General features: G+C 42.3%; 1 protein-coding gene across 5 annotated transcripts in view; it reads right to left on the bottom strand.

The window, feature by feature from the left end:
* Window positions 1–18,568, bottom strand: part of Cd86 (CD86 molecule) — a 68,587-nt gene that overhangs the window by 40,559 nt on the left and 9,460 nt on the right. For 2 of the 5 annotated variants that reach the window (XM_027936035.3, XM_027936039.2), the window contains exon 1: window positions 10,812–11,053. The exons of 2 other annotated variants lie outside the window; for them this stretch is intronic. In XM_027936035.3, the coding sequence (XP_027791836.1) occupies window positions 10,812–10,864 (53 nt within the window). In that variant the 5' untranslated portion in view covers window positions 10,865–11,053. Of the gene's footprint in view, window positions 1–8,020; window positions 8,138–10,811; window positions 11,054–18,568 lie in introns of those variants that run through there. One more of the 5 variants, XM_027936036.3, reaches the window with a different exon arrangement.

Genomic DNA, 18,568 nt, shown 5'->3' on the forward strand with positions numbered 1-18,568 from the left:
GTAGGCACCTATGTTTATCAGCTTTCCATCACTGTGATCAAAATACCAACAAGAGCAACTTAGAGGAGAAAAAGGTTATTTTGGCTCACACTTTCAAAGGTTTATTCCATAGTAGGCTCACTCCATTTCTCTGGGCCCAAGGTGGGGCAGAACACCATGGCAGAAAGGTGTGGAAGAGGAGTGCTGCTCCATTCATGATGGCCAAGAAACAGAGAGAGAGGGGGGAAGGAGTCACAGGGAAGATGATTCCTTCCAGGGATGCCCCTAGGGGACCCAACTGACTATAGTTACCACCCAGTTACTCCATTCAAAACAGGATAGACTGGTTAGGTTATAGCTCTCACCGTCCAATCATTTCATCTCCAAACATTCCTGCATTAACATAGGAACTTTTGGGTGACACCTTATGTTCCAAACTATAAGACCAGATGAACAAATGAAAAAAAAAATAGGTGACATTCATTTTAAGACTATATTTGATTTAATCAAGTATATCTAAAATATAATCTCAACAAGTAATCAATGTAAAAATTACTAATGAATACTTCAAAATTTTTATACTGAATATTCAAAAATCTTGTGGGTAATTTATACTTACAAAATTTTAAAGTTTTAAAGTAAGAACTCAATTAGGAGCTCTCTCTCTCTCTCTTTTTTTTTTTTTCAATTGGGGTTTTCTCTCTTCCTTAACTCCCTTGAAGGTTGTTAAGTTATTGCTTCTTTGGAATTCAGCTTAAGTCTTTTTAAAAATATTTTTTAGTTGTCAATGGATCTTATGAATCTTTTTATTACATTTACTTATATGTAGTGCTGAGGAGAGCACACAGGCCCTCATACATGCCAGGCAAGCATTCTACCACTGAGCTACAGTCCCAGCCCCAGGATCTCTTGATCATTTCAAGAGATCAGTAGTTACTTGTGGCTGGTGGCCACTGAATCAGTGTGTCTCTAGGCCAACCTACCCACTAGCTTGCTACCATAAAGTGACCTCATTTGATGCCACAAAGAGTAGAAGAATCACTCTGAGGCCTGCTCTGATTTCTGACCCACAGCATTGTGAGAGGGTAAAAATCCATTGTTAAAGCTGCTGTATTGGGGAGAATTCCTAATACACCAAATAGGTAAATAAAACAGATTGAATAGGTGCTAAATAAATGAAGGGGTTTTAGGGAGTATGGCTAGAAGGGATTTTATGCAATGGAAATAGCATATACAAAGGTAGTGAGGCAGGAGAGCACATGAAAGAAGGTATAAGAAGGTTGTGGCTAAGATGAAGGAAGGTGGAAGACCTAGGCAGGGGCCAGGCCATACTTGTCTTATAGGTCAGTTAAGGATTTTTGGTCTTTATTCTGAGAGCAATGTGAACCACTAAAGAAATTATAGTAGAGATGGGCGTGGTGGCACACACCTGTAATCTCAGTGGTTCAGGAGGCTGAGGCAGGAGGATCAAAAGTTAAAAGTCTTGGGGCTGGGGTTGTGGCTCAGTGGTAGAGCATTTTAAAGTAAGAGAGAGAGAGGGGAATTTTTTTTTTAGTTTTCAGCGGACACAACATCTTTGTTGGTATGTGGTGCTGAGGATCGAACCCGGGCTGCATGCATGCCAGGCGAGCGCACTACTGCTTGAGCCACACCCCCAGCCCAGGAGCTTTTTAAATAAATGTGTAAGGCACTGGGTTCAATTCTCAGCACCACATACAAATAAATAAAATGAAGGTCCATCAACAACTAAAAAATATTTAAAAAAAATGTTTAAAGCCAGCCTTAGCAACTAAGCGAGCCCCTAAGCAATGTAACAGGATGCTGACTCAAAATGAAAATAAAAAGGTTTGAGGAATGTAACTCAGTGGTAAAGCAACCCTGGGTTTAATCCTCAGTGCCAAAAAAAAGAAAAAACAAACAGAGAAGAAGAAATTATAGTAGAGATGGACATAATCAGCTTTGCTTTTGGAAAAAAATGACTCTAGTTACTATATAGCAAATGTATAGTAGGGAAGCCAGATGCAGAAAGACCACTGAAGTTGCTTAATGAACATAGCTGTTTGGTCTAGAATGGTAATAGCAGAAATGGAGGGAAGTTGGTAGATGAAGAAATAATTAGGTTTATAATTAACAGAATATGGCATGGATTAAATATAAGGGATGAGAACAAAGTGTTGATTCATTGACTGATTCCTTTATTCATTCAACAATTGAGTGCCAAGAATCATCCTTGACACACTGATACCTCAGTGGGTACCACAGGACTCTCTGATTTTTAATATTCACTTTCATATACTTAGTAAAATTATAAATGAAAGCAACAAAAATTATACTTCTATTTTCAAATATATAGATGACACAAAAATGAGCCCAAATTGGGTCAGCCTAATTAGTATTCACAAAGTCTAAAAAGAGAGACTAACGTCATAAGGGTAAATGTACAGACCTGTACTTAAGTTTTAAAGTAACAACTATGTAAATGGAAAAGGTGGATGCTAGAGAAATAGCTTATCTAGAATAAATATAAGAATCACATAAATATTAGTATGATGTGGCTAACCAAAATTAATTCAGTCCTTTTTTGGAAGGGAGTGCCTGGGATCCAACTCAGGGCCTTGCACGTGCTAGGCAAGTGCTCTACCACTGAGCTAAACCCCAGCCCAATTAATTCAGTCTTTACATAGAATTCGCTCTCTGTACTCTGTGCTAATCAGACCACATCGCTTGTGGTATCACACTGACAAAATTAGGGTTTATCAAGTGAAAGGGCAGCACAGTTCACTAGGGGATACTGAAATTATGTCAAATGAGGAGCAATTAAAAAGACCGGGGGTAATGAACCTGAAGAAGAGAAGACTGTGAACACCCTCTGGCCTTTTGAAAACATTTAAGGGATCTCCTGGGGGAGAGCACACACATTGTTGCTGAAGGGCAAGCAGTTCCAATCACTGGAAGTCATAGGAGCCAGAGTCCAGCTCCAGATGATGAAGAGTTTTAATGGAGAGCCACAATTTTCTTGGGAGGTAATTAACTCCCCATTATCAACACTGCTCAAGGAAAAGTGGGGTACAATGCAGAAGAGATACTTTTGTGGGGAGGGATTTCTTGTTATATAATCGAACTCCATAACTTTTAAATTTAAAAGTATCATTTCCAGGAAAAAGGAAAAATAAAGGAAGACACGGAAGCACTCCATCTCTCTCTGTCCCCATCCTGAACTTTTTCTTTCTTTCTTTCTTTTTTTTTTTTTAGCATTGGAGACAGTATGGTATGTTTAGAGGACCTTCCTGTCTGGACAGTCTGTTGAGCTGACTATAAGTGACTCAGGGCTTCAGATGACATGGAGAAGAGCAAGCACTCCTGTGGCCCAGAAAGGTACAAGATGGTGGTATTTGAATTGGGCCTTGACAGGAGACTCAGACTTGGTCTCAGAACTGTACCCTGATGGCATGAACAAAGTGAGCCAGGCTGTGAGGGATTGCAGTAGTCAGTTTCTGTTAGAGTGGATGAAGTTGTACCCAATATCGGCTCTAACTAAGTCTACTTCTTCTGATATTTGTACTCATGAGGGTTTCAGCCTGGGCCACTGTATCATTGAACAGGTTCCTCTAAGGGTTGCTGTCTTGTGACATCAGCAATGATGAATTTCCTAGAACTTGGTGTGACGGCCATCTGCCTCTGCCCTTGAAAAGCTCTGCAAGCTTCCAACAACTCTTTTAAATGTTGATTGAGTAGAACTGGCTAAGCCTTTCTGTCACATTCTTGATATACATACACCTACGCAGAGATCGTCAGGCATAACTGTGGTTTCCATGTTCTTTATTAGTATAATATTCTTTCGCATTTTTCCCTTTTATATATATTTTTTAAAAACTTAAGCAACACATAATAATTTTACATATCTATGGGCTACAGTGTGATATTTTAAAACATTTATACAACGTGCAATGATCAGATCAGGATAATTTTCATAAACATCTCCTTAAACTTTTATCATGTCTTTGCGCTGGGAACATTCAAAATCCTCTCTGCTACTCTGGCAAGGTTCTAGAATATGGTCAAGTAGAATCATGTTTAGGGACGTTTGGAAATGCAGCAATGATTGTAGCCTTTTCATGGGAAATTAAGAAAAGCCGACTTGGATTGCAGGAGAGGTTGAATTTGCACAAATAACAGGGAATTAATTTTTTGAAAGTAGATCAGAAGAGCCTAACAGGGCCTGGAAAGTCAGATAAAGAGTTTATATCTGATTTGATAGAAACCTGGGAATTGGGGATCAATAGTTTGGAAGTATAAAAAATAATGTAATGATGAGCTGGGGTTGTGGCTCTGTGGTAGAGCACTTGCCTAGCACGTGTGAGGCCCTGGGTTCGATCCTCAGCACCACATTAAAAAAAATAAATAAATAAAATAAAGGCATTGCGTCCAACTACAACTAAAAAATAAATATTAAAAATATAATAATAATGTAACAATGAGCTGGGGTTGTGGCTCTGTGGGAGAGTGCTTGCCTGGCATGTGTGAGACACTGGGTTTGATTCTCAGCACTATAAATAAATAAATAGATAAATAAATAAAAATATAAATATAGGCCCATCAACAACTAAAAATAAATAAATAAAAATAATGCAATGAAAGTTTGAAGAAAATAAGCTAGTGGCCCAAGGAAAGAGGTTAAGCCTGGTATCAGAGTGATCAAGAAACCAACAGTAAAGCTGTGGTCCTGAGATGAAGAGGCAGGACCAGCATAGAGGCAGTGGGCATGAGGAGGAGGTGAGTGAGCGGTGTCTCACTGAGAACATGAACACTTCTGGTCTGGTGGACACCAGGGATAGCTGACTATGGACAGACACATCATTCCTGCTGAGCTTCACTTCCCTCACCAGCTTTATCTCCCTCTAATCCAGGCCTGATCAGTTTCCAATCTCTCCTTGGAGCAAATCCCGCTGTAGCCTCCATCTATGGAGAATTTTTTTTTTAATTTTTAATATTTATTTTTCAGTTTTCGGCGGACACAACATCTTTGTTTGTATGTGGTGCTGAGGATCGAACCCGGGCCTCACGCATGCCAGGCGAGCGCGCTACCGCTTGAGCCACATCCCCAGCCCTATGGAGAATTTTTTTACCTAACTCTTGGATTCCTTTCAGGAGCTGCTCTTGCCCTTGTTCATTTGGAAGCCCAGTATTTCCACACAGATATGAGGAGGGCAGCATCAAATATGGTACATGTTACAAGGATGTGCACTGATTCAAAAAACAAACATCTGAGCAGATCCACAAGGAGCCAAAGGAGGCTTTTACTCACCCTCTGATACTGTGGTAACTAAAGTATTAAAATTAAGAGTACATTACCCACTGGGTGCGGTAGCACACCCCTGTAATCCCAGTGGCTCTGGAGGCTGAAGCAGTAGGATTGAAAGTTCAAAGCCAGCCTCAGCAAAAGTGAGGTGCTAAGCAACTCAGTGAGACCCTGTCTCTAAATAAAATACAAAATAGATCTAGGGATGCGGCTCAGTGGTCAAGTGCCCCTGAGTTCAATCCCTAGTACCCAACGGGGGGGAAAACAAGTACATTACCCTCATCGGCTCAGAAGAGGGGGCACCATACAGGAATAGCTTTTAGATTTTCCTGTCCCCCAACAAGAAGTTTGTGTTTGAGACAGACACCCAGTTCTCTTATGTATATCTAGAATCATAACTTTTTGGAGTTAAAATTTACCACCTTTAAAAAATATTGATGGTTTTCAAAATAAGTTTTCCCTTTTTTGCCAAGAAGTGCCCAAAGTAAAAACATCATGCAAAATTTTATAGGTGCCTATCCAGGTCTGTACACATCCTGGGAAGGGGCTGTGCCTGCCAGGAACAAGGCCCAGAGAACTTACTAACAGGTAGCTATGCCCATCCCCCCCTCTAAGGGAGCCCCTTTCTGATTTCAGAACCAGAACCAGGTCAAAGAGAGAAAAGCCAACTGTTTCAAGGGCACAGTTTGAGGGACAGCCCCTTCTCCCCATCTGTGTACCAGTCCTAATCTAACACTTGGAATTCCCACATTACTCATTCCTTGGGTCAGGCATTTTTTGAAAGCCCCTGTTAAAATGCAAATTAGAGTTAGAAGGGAGAAACGGGTTGGGTTTTTCGTTGTTGTTTGTTGTTAACCCTAAGGAGTTAAGTTCAAGGTAATTCACCTAAATAAGACATGGAACTCAGGAACTCAGAAAGGAATCACATCCCTGGATGGAAGAGGATGAAGTCCCAGGCCCTTGGTGGAGAGAGGCATAGTGCTGAAAACACATTTTCTTCCTCTACACACATTTGAGATGTTGTCTATATCCCAAGCTGCAGCCTGTGTACCCTCCAATGTGCAAACAGTTCAGAAACAAATCTATGGAGTAGCGTTCAATGAGGGGTTGTGCACACAGACTCTGGTCCTGTCTTTCCTACACCCCTCACATGTTCTTATCTGCCTGGTCATGAAAAGTGAACGGCCTAAATTCTGGAAAACTGCCCAGGCGCCTCCCCACTAAGCCAGGTTGTTTTAATTCTGTCTTTTCTCTCCTGTATCCTCAGAGCGTCAATCCCCTAGCCCAGAGATCCCTAACCTCAATTCCTACTTGTATCTGATTTTTGAAACATATTGTTCACATCTTGATTTTTCTCCTAAAGCATCTGGCATGGCTCACCTTTTTCTCTTTTATAATTTTCTCCTGATCCTCATTTCTACCCAGGATGGGACATCCAATATCCAGGGATAATATGAGTTGTGAAAATATCAAACATAAAGAGAGTAATTAATCAGCACCATGACTCAGAGCCTTTCCTTTCCTTCAAAGCACTGTTGCTCCCAGTGGTGTTAATGTGATTACAGTATGCTTTTATTATTTTCCACTTCAAGAGCACAGCAGCTTCAAGAGCACAGCGTCCCCTTATATCATTTATACTCCTTGTTGAAAACCCGGTTCCTGGGACTGGGGTTGTGGCTCAGTGGTAGAGCACTTGCCTACCAAGTGTGAGGCACTGGGTTTGATTCTCAGCACTGCAGATAAATAAATAAAATAAAGTTCATTGACAACTAAAAAAATATTTTAAAAAAAACCCAGTTCCTAGGACATATTAAGCACACAATATACATATTCTGAATATATGAATAATAACAGATTCAGAAAACCCATTACACTTTGGACGGCTCACAAGATAACATTCATGGTCTCTTCAGCAAACATAATACAGAATGGTGAATTTGACCACATAAATACACAGTCCAGAGCCTTAGTCCCAAGATTGAATTTACACATAAGAAGAACAGGCCATCTCCTTAGTTTTTACAATTTGAGAGGAGTGGGAAGTTCCCTTGGCCAAAAATTATTTTCACCTGTCTCTCCAGAACCTTAAATCACTATTAATGGAGGCGATATTTTAAGCCTATTTGCAAATAAATGCAAATGTGTTCACAGTATGTGCAACTGTGTTAAACCACTGACTGGGCTCTTTTTTGACCAGAGTATTTCTTTCCAAATGACCTATTGGTCTCAATATTGGGATGGGGCAGCTAGAAGGGAAGAAGTTGGGGTGGGGGGATAAGCATTTCTGGACCAGAGGAGGAAAGGTCAGACAGGAAAGCCGAGGCTATTACAGAGAAGTTGTGACACTGCCTCCCTCCTCTACATTTCCCATTGTACGTGGGGCTCAGGCAGGGCCAACATCCTTGGACAGTTTCTCCCAGAGCAGAGCTGCTTGGAGCCCCCAGCACTCCAAGGTCAAGGGCAGCTGCCGGCTGTTTGGTAAGTGGCACCTTCCATTCTTCTGCCTATCGGGTCTCTTGGCCCACTAAAGCCCATACAGGGATCTGGCTGGAAGAGACTCATTTTTCTGATATCTGATCTCCAATGTAGCTAGTCTCCAAATTAAGCCCGATGGCCAAAGGTTTTAAGCATGTCTTTTGCCCTCTGATGCATCCCCTTGCCAGCCACCAGCCCCATCTCTGCCCCAATACAGCCTTCTCTCACGCTGTGCTCCCCGGGCACATGGGCTTCAAAAGAACATACCTGTCACTTATGCCCATCCACCGTAGCTCCCAGAGACCAGACACATGAGCACAGCAGCATTCCCGAAGAGCACAGGAGCGAGGCTTTGAAAATACACTCGGAGGAGTCAGTGCCAGCTCCCCAGGCCTCCTAAGACTCCTCTTGTAGAGAAAGAATAATCTCAGGACTGAGGCTAGAACTCAAATACAGAAAGGGGAACTGACTAGAGAGAAACAACACCGCAGACGGGCCAGTGTTCTTGCGTGGTTCCAGATAACTTCTGCTGGCAGGTGGGCATTTCCACTGATGAGAATGACTACAAATGCAGCCTTGGACAGAGAGGCAGTGTAAAGCCCTGAGGAAACCCCCAAAGACAGCCCCATCCACAATCATGACAGACACCTTCCCTGACAGAGTGGTAGAGAAGAGGAGGGCAATCTTCAAATCCCACGGGAAAAGACTCAGCTCAGCTCAGTCACGTGCCAGGCACTGGATCTGGCCCCCAGGGATGCAGGAGATGGTCTTCCATTAGAGCAGAGATTGAATCATTCATTCCTCTCCATGGATCCTGCTAGAAGCCAAGTCCCATATGCAGCCATCATTGTCCGATTACCCTAATGTAATCCGAATTGTATGAATCTGGAATGCTTCTATTATTTTGGTCCACTATTCCTGGAAGAGGGTGGAACAGTTGAGTTCTGGGACTAGTAACAAGCAGAAGTGAGATGTGGGTTTATGCCCGGTACAGATCTCTGAACCTAGTGCTTCAGCAGGGATAGGCTTCAATTATAGACAGGGATCATTATGATCTGCCCAGGAGCATCAGGGACTGCAGAGCCCTATGCTCAATGGTACTGGTGGCAATGGTAGGCATTTGTGGGCCTCTGAGTTCTGCAGCATTTGAGCTCAGAAGAAGCAAGGCAGTCCTGCTGAGGAAGCCTCCCCTGCTTTTTTTAGAGGCTAGCTGTGGCCTGCAAAGCTAGAGAAATGAAAAGTGACAAAGTGAAAGTTGGTTATTGGTGGCTGGGTTGAGGAAGCTCACCCAGCCAAAACATGTGGTACCGGGGAAGGACCCTGGGCTTGGAACTGGTGGTCCCAGGTCAGATTGTAGCTTGACCACTGGATATAGGGCAAGTTATTGGACACCTTGGAGTCTCGATCTTCTGTTCTGTGAAATGGGACTAGTTATAGCTTTCCTTTCTGCATTGTTATGAGAGACAAATAAGATATTCTATGCAAATCACCTGGTAGCAAGTATGAGCTGTTTAGCTTTCCGTTATTAGTCTCCTTTTTTTCTTTTGAGTCTTTCCCAATTCTTTCTTTGACCTTTCCACAAAGATCTTCCCCTTAGCATTAAAGAGGTGATGATAGTTCTTCCCAAGCAGGGTCTGTAAGCCCCTTCACGTTCCATTCTGGGCCTCTCCAACCCGCAGGCTGCTGCCCAGGTCCTTGTCCTGACTCACTTGGGCCTTACTTCCCCTCAGCCACTCTACATGCAGATCTTGGAAACTTCACCCTTTATATGGATAGGCTCCACCTGGGGGTTTCCTCTGGGTTTTACAATCACAATTTTCTTTTAGTTGAGAGGGTCCGTGTGGTTTTCTTATTGTAAAATATGAAATCACTCACCTATCAGAGGACAGGAGAATTCATTCATGTTTCCCTTATTTTTAAGTGTCTTCCTTTTCCTTGTACACAGTCAAGATGCAAGATATGCTAAACTGAAAGTGCTGCTATCAAAATATCTGAAGCTATATTTCCCAAACTTCGGTCGTTCTAGTTACTAGTACCACTTCACATCCATGTAAAATCTGGACTATTGCTTTTATAGTATTTTTCTCTTAACTTACTTTAACTAAATTTATTTAAAAAGAAAGTTTTATGTTAATACTAAGAATCACAGAAAGTAGTATCATTTGCAAAAAAAAAAAAAAAAAAAAAGATGAGTCAAAGGGCATATCAAACTGGGTCTGAGAATCACAGAGACCAGTGTTCATACTGTGGCTACTGATACCTGTGTGTTCTTAGGGAAGTTATTTAACCTCTCTGAGCCTTGGGTTCCTCACAGGTGTAACACTGTACTAAATATTTCATAAGCTTGCCATGAGGATTAAATAGGATGACATATATATATATATATATGGTGCCTGAGATTCTGGCACACCAGAGGCTATTTTTTCTTTATTTTAAAAGGCCGTTTTATAGTTTTTCCTTTTCTACATCCCTACTTTAGTTCCTGTTTACAGTGAGTGGCCTCCTCCAAGGCTGTAACATAGAAGTACCTTAAAGGAGGGACATGAGTGGCAAGGCCAGCACCAGAAATAAGGGACCATGTGGTGTCATGAAATTCACTGATGCTGTGATTTAGCATTGCAAGAATGTAAAGGACCTCAGAAACTATCGTTCTCGCCTTTCAAGCAGGGACCCCTCTGTGTCATCTCTGATGGAGGCATGTCTGAGCTTTGCTTTCTCATTGGCCAGACTCGGAGACTCACTACCTGATAGTTATAGGAACATGATCCTTTTTATAATAATCCTTATCTACCACTTCTAACTCCCCAGCTCCGTAAGTAACATCCAGTTGTCCCTGTCCTGTTTCTTAGAATTATCAGAATATATTCATGAACCCTCTTGGGTCAAGGTTTCCAGATATGCAGAATGCAGATATTATAAATCCACTCTCTGCTAAATACCAGCAGTCTCCTCCACCGTTCGGTGGGATGTGAGCTCGAGGATCCTGCTCAACCGGGTCCTCGAGACCCGGCTAGGGACCCTCCCACCAGCACCCTCCTCCCTGAGTGAGTCCACATACCTCCTAGCAGAGAGGGCTCCGGCAGCTTGGGGCAGGCAGTGACAAGATGACATTCATCAATGAGTCAGAGGTCACATTTAGCTTAAAACAATTGTAGGAGGTCGGCTGACCATGATTGTTTTCACGCTTTAAGCCGATGGCCGCCCCCTTACCCACTCTTGTTTGTGTGTCAGTGTTTGGGGCCAGCCATCAGCCAATCAGAAGCACCATGGCTGCCCTGTGCGCCACGAGAGCCCGGGGCGGACAGGATGCAGCAGCTCTGGTAGTCACCAGCATCAAAGGCTGCCAGGAGGCGGCGCAGAATGAAGATCAGTTCCTTGTGCTTGGTGAGGAGGAAGTTGCTGGTAACCTCAGAAAGCTGCTTTCTGTGTTGGCCTTCTTCCTCCACTGCCTCATCCCCGGATGTTCTCACGTCTAAGGCCAAGGCTGCAAGGAAAAGCAGCTGGAGAAGGAGAGGCCTCCTAGGGCAGAAGACCGAGCTGTGGGGGGAAAGGGCGCACACCCTCCTGACGCCACGCCCACACCTTCAGGGTCTGCTCTGTCACACCCATGAGCATTTAGAATCATCCAGCACTTAGCTCTAATTTCCCTTCTCAGCCATATGTCCGTTGCTCTGTTTAAATGACTGCCTGTGGCCTGTGGCTAGGGAGCCATCTAAAAGTATTCTAGATAGTGGTGGAAGTGGCGATTCCAGTGTAGGATAAACAGTTTCCACTCTCTGTAGTGTTTGTTTTCTGAACTTTCTTTGAAACAGATTTGTGCAGGTGGGGGTGAGCAGAAGAGACCCAAAATCAAAGGCTCCTCTGGTCTTTTGTGAAAGCCCATGGAGATGATGTGGGTATCCTGTGTTTTATGCAAGAAGAAGGAAGGGGAGAAGTGTATGATCCTATAAGCAGTGGGAACCCCAGAACCCCTTGTTTGGTGCTCCCAGAGGGTGACAACCTCATGCCCAGAGAGGCAGTGCCTTCAGCTTAGGCAGTCTCTGTAAACATTCTCATTTCCCACTGTGGCATGAGGTCAGGGAGCTGCCAGACTTCACAGACCACAGTGGACTCAAGAGAGTGAAGGTGAGGACAGTTGCATATCTATTCGAATGGCTAAAACCCCCAAACCTGACCGCACCAAATGCTGCCGAGAATGTGGAGCAACAGGAGCTCTCACTCATTGCTGGTAAAAGTAAAAGTGCAAAACGATAAAATTACATTGGCAGTCAGTTTCCTACAAAATTAAGCAAATATCTACTTCATAAGCCAGCAAGAACACTTCTAGGTACATCGACTCAATTGAGTTAAAAAGAAAATAACTGCGAACATCTACACACAAGTTTATGACAGCTTTGTCCATAATTGCCAAAAAATTGGAAGCAACTAAGATGTCCTTCAATAAGTGAATGGACAAACTATGTACATGCATACATGGACTCTTATTCAATGATGAAAGGAAGTGAGCTATCAGGACACGAAAAAGGGTGGAGAAAACTTAAGTGTTTATTGTTTAAGGAAAGAAGCCAATCTGAACAGGCCAAATACTGTATGATTCCAATGACATGATATTCTGGAAAAGGCAATATCATGGAGACAATAAAAGATCAGGGGTTGTGTGGGGCTTGGAGGGAGATGTGGAGGGATAAGCAGGTGGAACACAGAGGATTTTTAGGGTGATGAAACTATTTAGTATGTTGGTATGATGGTGGGTACATGGTATACATTTGTCAGAGCCCATAGAACTGTATGACCCAAAGAGGAAACCTTAATATAAAGCATGGACTTTAATTATACATCAATATTGGTTCATTAATCAGAACAAATATGCCACACTACTGCAAGTTTGCAAAAAATGGGGGAAACTGTGCCCTGGTAGAGGGTAGATGGGAATTCTCTGTACTATCAGCTCAATTTTTCCCCCTTTGGTAAGTCTAAAACTGTTCTAAAAATAAAGGCTATTAATTTAAAAACACACACACTCTAACCACATGCACTGATTCCTGGCAAAGCGACTAAATTAATGATGTGACATTTTAGAGGGTTCCTAAACTGCTGGGAAAGAAAATTAGCATCAATTTCACAGTCCAAAGATTCACTTCCCCATGGTACACACTTGTAATTAAAGGCCACACACACAATGTTTAGAAAAATCTCCAGTCTTTTTAAAATGACTGCCCTCGGCTTTCACACTTTATGCATATTTTTTGGTGCAGAGCCATAGATTTTTTATGTCAATTCCTTAGGTAAATTAAAGAAAAAGCCCCACTGTTTTCTTAGGGTCAGATCAATTAAAAAAAAAAAAGCTTTCAGTTCCATTTTTCTGGAGGAACATTCTTAGAAATGTAGTGGGTTTCTTTTATCTTGAGGGGGGATGCTATGGTGTCCTACACTGAAAGCAAAATTTATATAAGAATTAAAGGTTGAGTCTTTTTCTTTGCCCCAAACTTGCAGCCTTGGTATTTATGTCACTGAGGCAGAGAGGGACTCTCATTCTCACACTCTCACACAGATGCCATGCTCATCCTAGATTGGCTTTTTCTGTCTCCCTAGCTGCCCTGGGGGATCTTTTTGTATTCACTTTCTCATGATGCAAATTCATACCCATCATTCATGCGTGCTAAGAAAGAAGCAAGGTGTATTGTTTCTTAACTCGTATTCTATCAGTTTATGAACACGGAACCTGGGCTTCAGTGACACAGTTTTGCCTAGAGATCCTCAAAGGAGAAGTCTGAAAGGCAAGGGACACCAACAAGTATTTGCAGGATTCTATCAAGTGAATGGAAACCCTTTGTTTACATGTTCTCTCAAAAATCACACAGTAGTGCTGGGTGCAGTAATCCCAGCAACTTGGGAGACTGAGGCAGGAAGATCTCAAGTTCAAGGCCAGACTCAGCAATTTAGGGAGGTCCTAAGCAACTTAGCAAGACCATGTCTCAAAATCTTTTAAATAAAAAAATAATAATAATTGAGCAGGGGATGTGCCTCGTTGGTTGAGTGCCCCTGGGTTTAATACCCAGTAACAACAACAACAACAACAAAATCACATGGTGGCTTTAATAAAACATACCTGAACTTCAGCAGCAAAATGCATTGATCTGGACTGAAGATGGCAGTTTCTTATATTAGCAGGTAGGTTAAGGGGAAAATTGTCAAAAGGATAAAAATGGTCATCAAGGTGCATGCATTTTAGAAAAAGTACTGCTGTGCTGGGGACTCTGTGCCAGGGACTCTGGACATGCAGTTGCTTTCATGGTACAAGCAATGGGAAGGAGGGAAAAGATGGACTGGAGGACCTATTACTAGTAACAACCACTGCAGCAGGTGAGGAGCCCACTGTCTTATGATCAGCATCGGAGTGAGATCTGTGGTCTGGTGTAGACATGGCAAAATGGCATGGGGCATGCTGGGCCACAACCAGAATCAGAAGTCTCTGTGCAGTGTATGGAACAAGGGCCATCATGGGGGAACTGAAGAAGCCATTGGAGAATTGGACCACAGTTCATGGAAGCAAGGCTAAGCCAGAGAAGGATTGCAGTATAGGGAACCCAGGGACCTGTGACTCACCCCATGGACACAGGGGAACAGGATACAGCCACAAGACCACACGCAGAACACTCTTCCCACCTTGCCTGCCTGCGGTGTATCCCAACACCTCATGAGAGGAGCGGGGTCAGGTGCCAGGGCTGCCTGGGAACTGGTAATAACTCTAAACTCTAGTGACACATAAAGACACATATTTTATGGTCCCTCTTTGTAATTACCCATCTCTGTATCTCAGTAATATTTCCCATCTTCCAAAAATATACTTAAAATCCATGGATCATTGCACCATTTAAAATTTGTACTTTTTAATCTGTCTTCATTCATTTAACAAATGCTTAGTAAGCCCTGACTGAATATAGGACCCAGACAGGGATCCAGGATTAGCTAAAGAAGAGCCTATAGTTGAGGGCAGGAGATCCATCTCATTAGGTCAGGGTACTGGCCACCAAGGGATTTTCAATATATGCAACTTCAGTTAGGTATGATGTTCTTATGTTTGAGTAACCAGTCGTCTTAAGAGTATGAGGTAGATTCTAACTATGTCATGTAGTTCATAACTAAGAAAAGTTTCTGGAGGACCTCTGGCTCAGGAACAGGCTTCTCCAGGAAGTATCAGTTTCTTCTTCATTTCATATTTGAAATGGTCACAGTGCCTACATAATCATAAGTCACAGATAGCACAGTAGAGAGAACTGACTGGGCCGAGAATGGACTAAGTCATCCTTCACTTCCCCTGCAATTAATAATTCTATATTCTAGCTGTTAGGTCTGGAGTGTAACTTGTGGTGGAGCACTAGCCCAGCATGTGTGAGGCCCTGGGTTCAATCCCTGGTACCAGCAGGGGAAATTACTATGCTAGCTCTTCAGTAGGTGTTTACAATCTTACAATCTCAGTATTTCCTCTGATAGTTTACATGAAATATGGCCTATTATTTTACAAATAAAATATGTAAAATCTTCCCAAGACAAATGAAATATACATGCAGCAGGTTTAAAAATGATACCCATCAACTGACTACCAACATCTACAATGTCACTTTTCAGAACTCAAAATAAAATCTGATTCCAAGTTTGCTCTCCTTTTAATCTTTAGGGAGACTTGGGAACCTGAAAGCCAAATTCAAAAGGCTAGAGCCCTGACTCTAAAGTGGCCTGTTGGTTTAAGGGATATGCACTTACATATTCCGAGAAACTGTCATTTCCTTTATACTCTCATTTAGAAGAAATAAAATGAGGTAATATCTTAAATGTAAAAGTTGCTAGAAGAGTTAAGTCCATACTTTTTTTCCCTCTGTGTGCAGAGAAGGCAATCTCAGACATAACAAAACTAACACATTTTAACAAATAGCAGCATATTTCAAATTTAGGGAAGCATGAGATCTGTGAAAGCACCTTATGCAAAATATTTATGTAAGAGTATCAATATAATGTGCACAGCAAAGTAAAATAAAACAGATCAAGGTTATACAGAACACACCAATATGACTAAGCTTATTTTTTAAAAAGAAAAAAGATGAATTTTTTTAAAGCTTCTATTTCACAACAAGTGTTGGGGCTCGCACACTCAGAGACTCACTTTCCTGTGACATCTTTGACTCAGAAGCAACGTACCTAAGACTTGTGGACCCCTGAAATGTGCATTCATCCACCTGGATCTGCAGTTCTCAAGTTGGTGGTGCAAAATCATTGAGGTATAAATTTTGCTATTCCCTTCCTCTCCTTCCCATTCCTTTAAGGAAGATTCTAAGGATCTACCACAGAGAGGTGTTGCTCCTTGAAAGAAATTTTTCCAGTAAAAAGAGATGATGCTCTTCCTGTTCCTGACTTTGGAAAAGTGCTTCAATTTGAGCTTTACTAAAATCTTATTTAAGGCTGAAACATTCTTATATAAGCCCTGCATTGTTTGACTAGTTTTCTTGGGAGCTGTTGGAATTTTTAAGAAGGGCAGCACTCATAAACCAATTTGATCTTCGTGTTTCATAAATTGGAGATGAAATATTGCATTTGAGTTGCGCTTTCACTGTGCATGGGCCATTTGCATGCAAACAAAAGAGATTATTTTTAAAAGAGGTTTTCTGTGTTTTTGTTTTGGTCCCATGGGATGACTGTGGTCTCTGGAAGAAGGGCTCAGGCCATTTTCACACTTTGAATGGTGTTCATGACACCCTTGCTTTGCCTTTCTCCCTCAATACACACTTCCAAGTCCTTGGCAGCCAGTTTTGGTGTCTTGATCGCCTCTTACCTTCACTATTCAACAGCCTCCCTCTGGTTCCTTAATTATCTTTCCTTTTTTAAATTAATTACTTGTGTTTTTTTTTTTGATAGACACGACAGTAGTGTGTATTTTGATATATTACACATGCATGGAATATAACTTATTCTAATTAGGAACCCATTCTTGTGGTTGTACGTGATGTGGAGATTCACCAGTCCGAATGTTCTCTCTGATAGGTGGATGATAACACGCACTAAGGGGAGAGGTGGGAGAATCGAAGTTCATTATCTTTCTCTGAAAACAGTGTGGTTATGAAACTTCTTTGCTCTAAAGACCCACTCCTTGCTCCCCACAATTTAGTGTCACCAGGCCCTTCACAACTTGAATCTAAGTTTTCTCTTCTGTTTTTTTTTTATATTTATTTTTTTGTTGTAGTTGGACACAACATCTTTATTTTATTTATTTTTAGGTGGTGCTGAGGATCGAACCCAGCACCTTGTTCGTGTTAGGCGAGCGCTCTACCGCTGAGCCACAACCCCAGCCCCTTCTCTTCTGTTTTTATCACCCAGCCCACATACCTTACGCTGATCACCCTCTGGCTGGTCACTAGTCCTGACCTCCACCCTGCCTCCTAGGGCCCTTTGAAAACTTTCTGACTCTTTCACCTTGGCACACGTGTTCCTTCTGCCTGAATCCCCTTCCTTGCCTTCTCAACTGCAACTCTGTACTCTTCAAGATCCAGACCCTGCCACAGTAAAGCCTTCCCTGCCACCCTTCCCTCCTCTTTTTCACCCTGCCTGCCTCTTCTTCTACCCTGTTTATTCTTCCATTTAAAAACAGTTTCCTTGTTCTGTTAAGATTTCACTGCTCAGATGGCTGTCCTGTCCGGATGTCCACAAGGATAGGAAGCACATTTCATTCCCCTTTGCTTTCCTAGGACCTGGCATAGTAACAGGTCCAGAGTGGGGCTCAGTACATATGCACCTTTTGAAACCAATATCTGTAAACGGATTGCTACAAGGTGGGCCCTCTACTACTGCACTGTGGCTATTACAAATGCATTACTTCATTTAATCTTAGTGATCAATGTAAAAAGTTTTACAGATGAGGAAACTGAGTTTCAGGAAGGTTAGGTTAGGCCACTTGCTCAGGGTCATACAGCTAGTGAGCTCAAGCTTAAGAAGATATAGAATTGAATCTGTTTTAACTTCTACGTGAGAATGTCAGATAGATGTCAAATACTTTTTTTTCACCTGCCTGATGAATGGTTTGGTACTGTCTGAGTAAGTGTCTTCACCCTGCCTTTTACTAATTGTGCGACCTTATATTGCTAAACCTCTCTGAATATCAGTTTCCTTCTTTCTTTTTCAATGGGGAAAATAATATTTCCCCCATGTGGTTACTTTAAGGATGCAGGGATGACATGTACATAAGCTCCTGACCATCACAGCATCATGTGCTCCATCCTACTCTGGGCCATGTGCTTGATATCCCTCCATTTGTCACTTAATCCTTACCTCTGAAAGTTTGGAACCATTCAACTTGCTAATAGTCAAAGAAACCAAGGCTCAGAGAAATGAATAACCTGTCCAGAGTTTCTTTCATCTAAGAAAATATTTTCCCCAAGGCCCTCCAGAACCTTCCCAACTCCCTGCTATCTCGCCTCTCCATGTCCTTCACCTTCCATCCTTCACCTACTGACTTCTTCAGGGAGGCAGCTGGCCAGGTCCAGACTTTCTCATCACCTCCACTATGGACTCCAGCACTTCCCTGCCTTGTTCACTGGTGATTCCTTCTCACTTGTTGCTGCCTCACTTTCGAGACTCAGGTCCTGTAGAATCCAAGCAGGTCATCTAAAGAGCGAAGCCAGCCATAGGGGAAGAGGAGAGTTTATTCCCTAATAGAAGTTAGGCAGCCTCTGCCAGGTTCACTAGTTGTTATGATGTGGGAATGAGGGCCCTGTTACCCAGTGTTCTGGTTCTCCAGAGGATATCTCTAGATATCCAAGAGTGTGT

This window comes from Marmota flaviventris, chromosome 8, assembly GCF_047511675.1.
Source record: "Marmota flaviventris isolate mMarFla1 chromosome 8, mMarFla1.hap1, whole genome shotgun sequence".
NCBI classification, from domain to species: domain Eukaryota; kingdom Metazoa; phylum Chordata; class Mammalia; order Rodentia; family Sciuridae; genus Marmota; species Marmota flaviventris.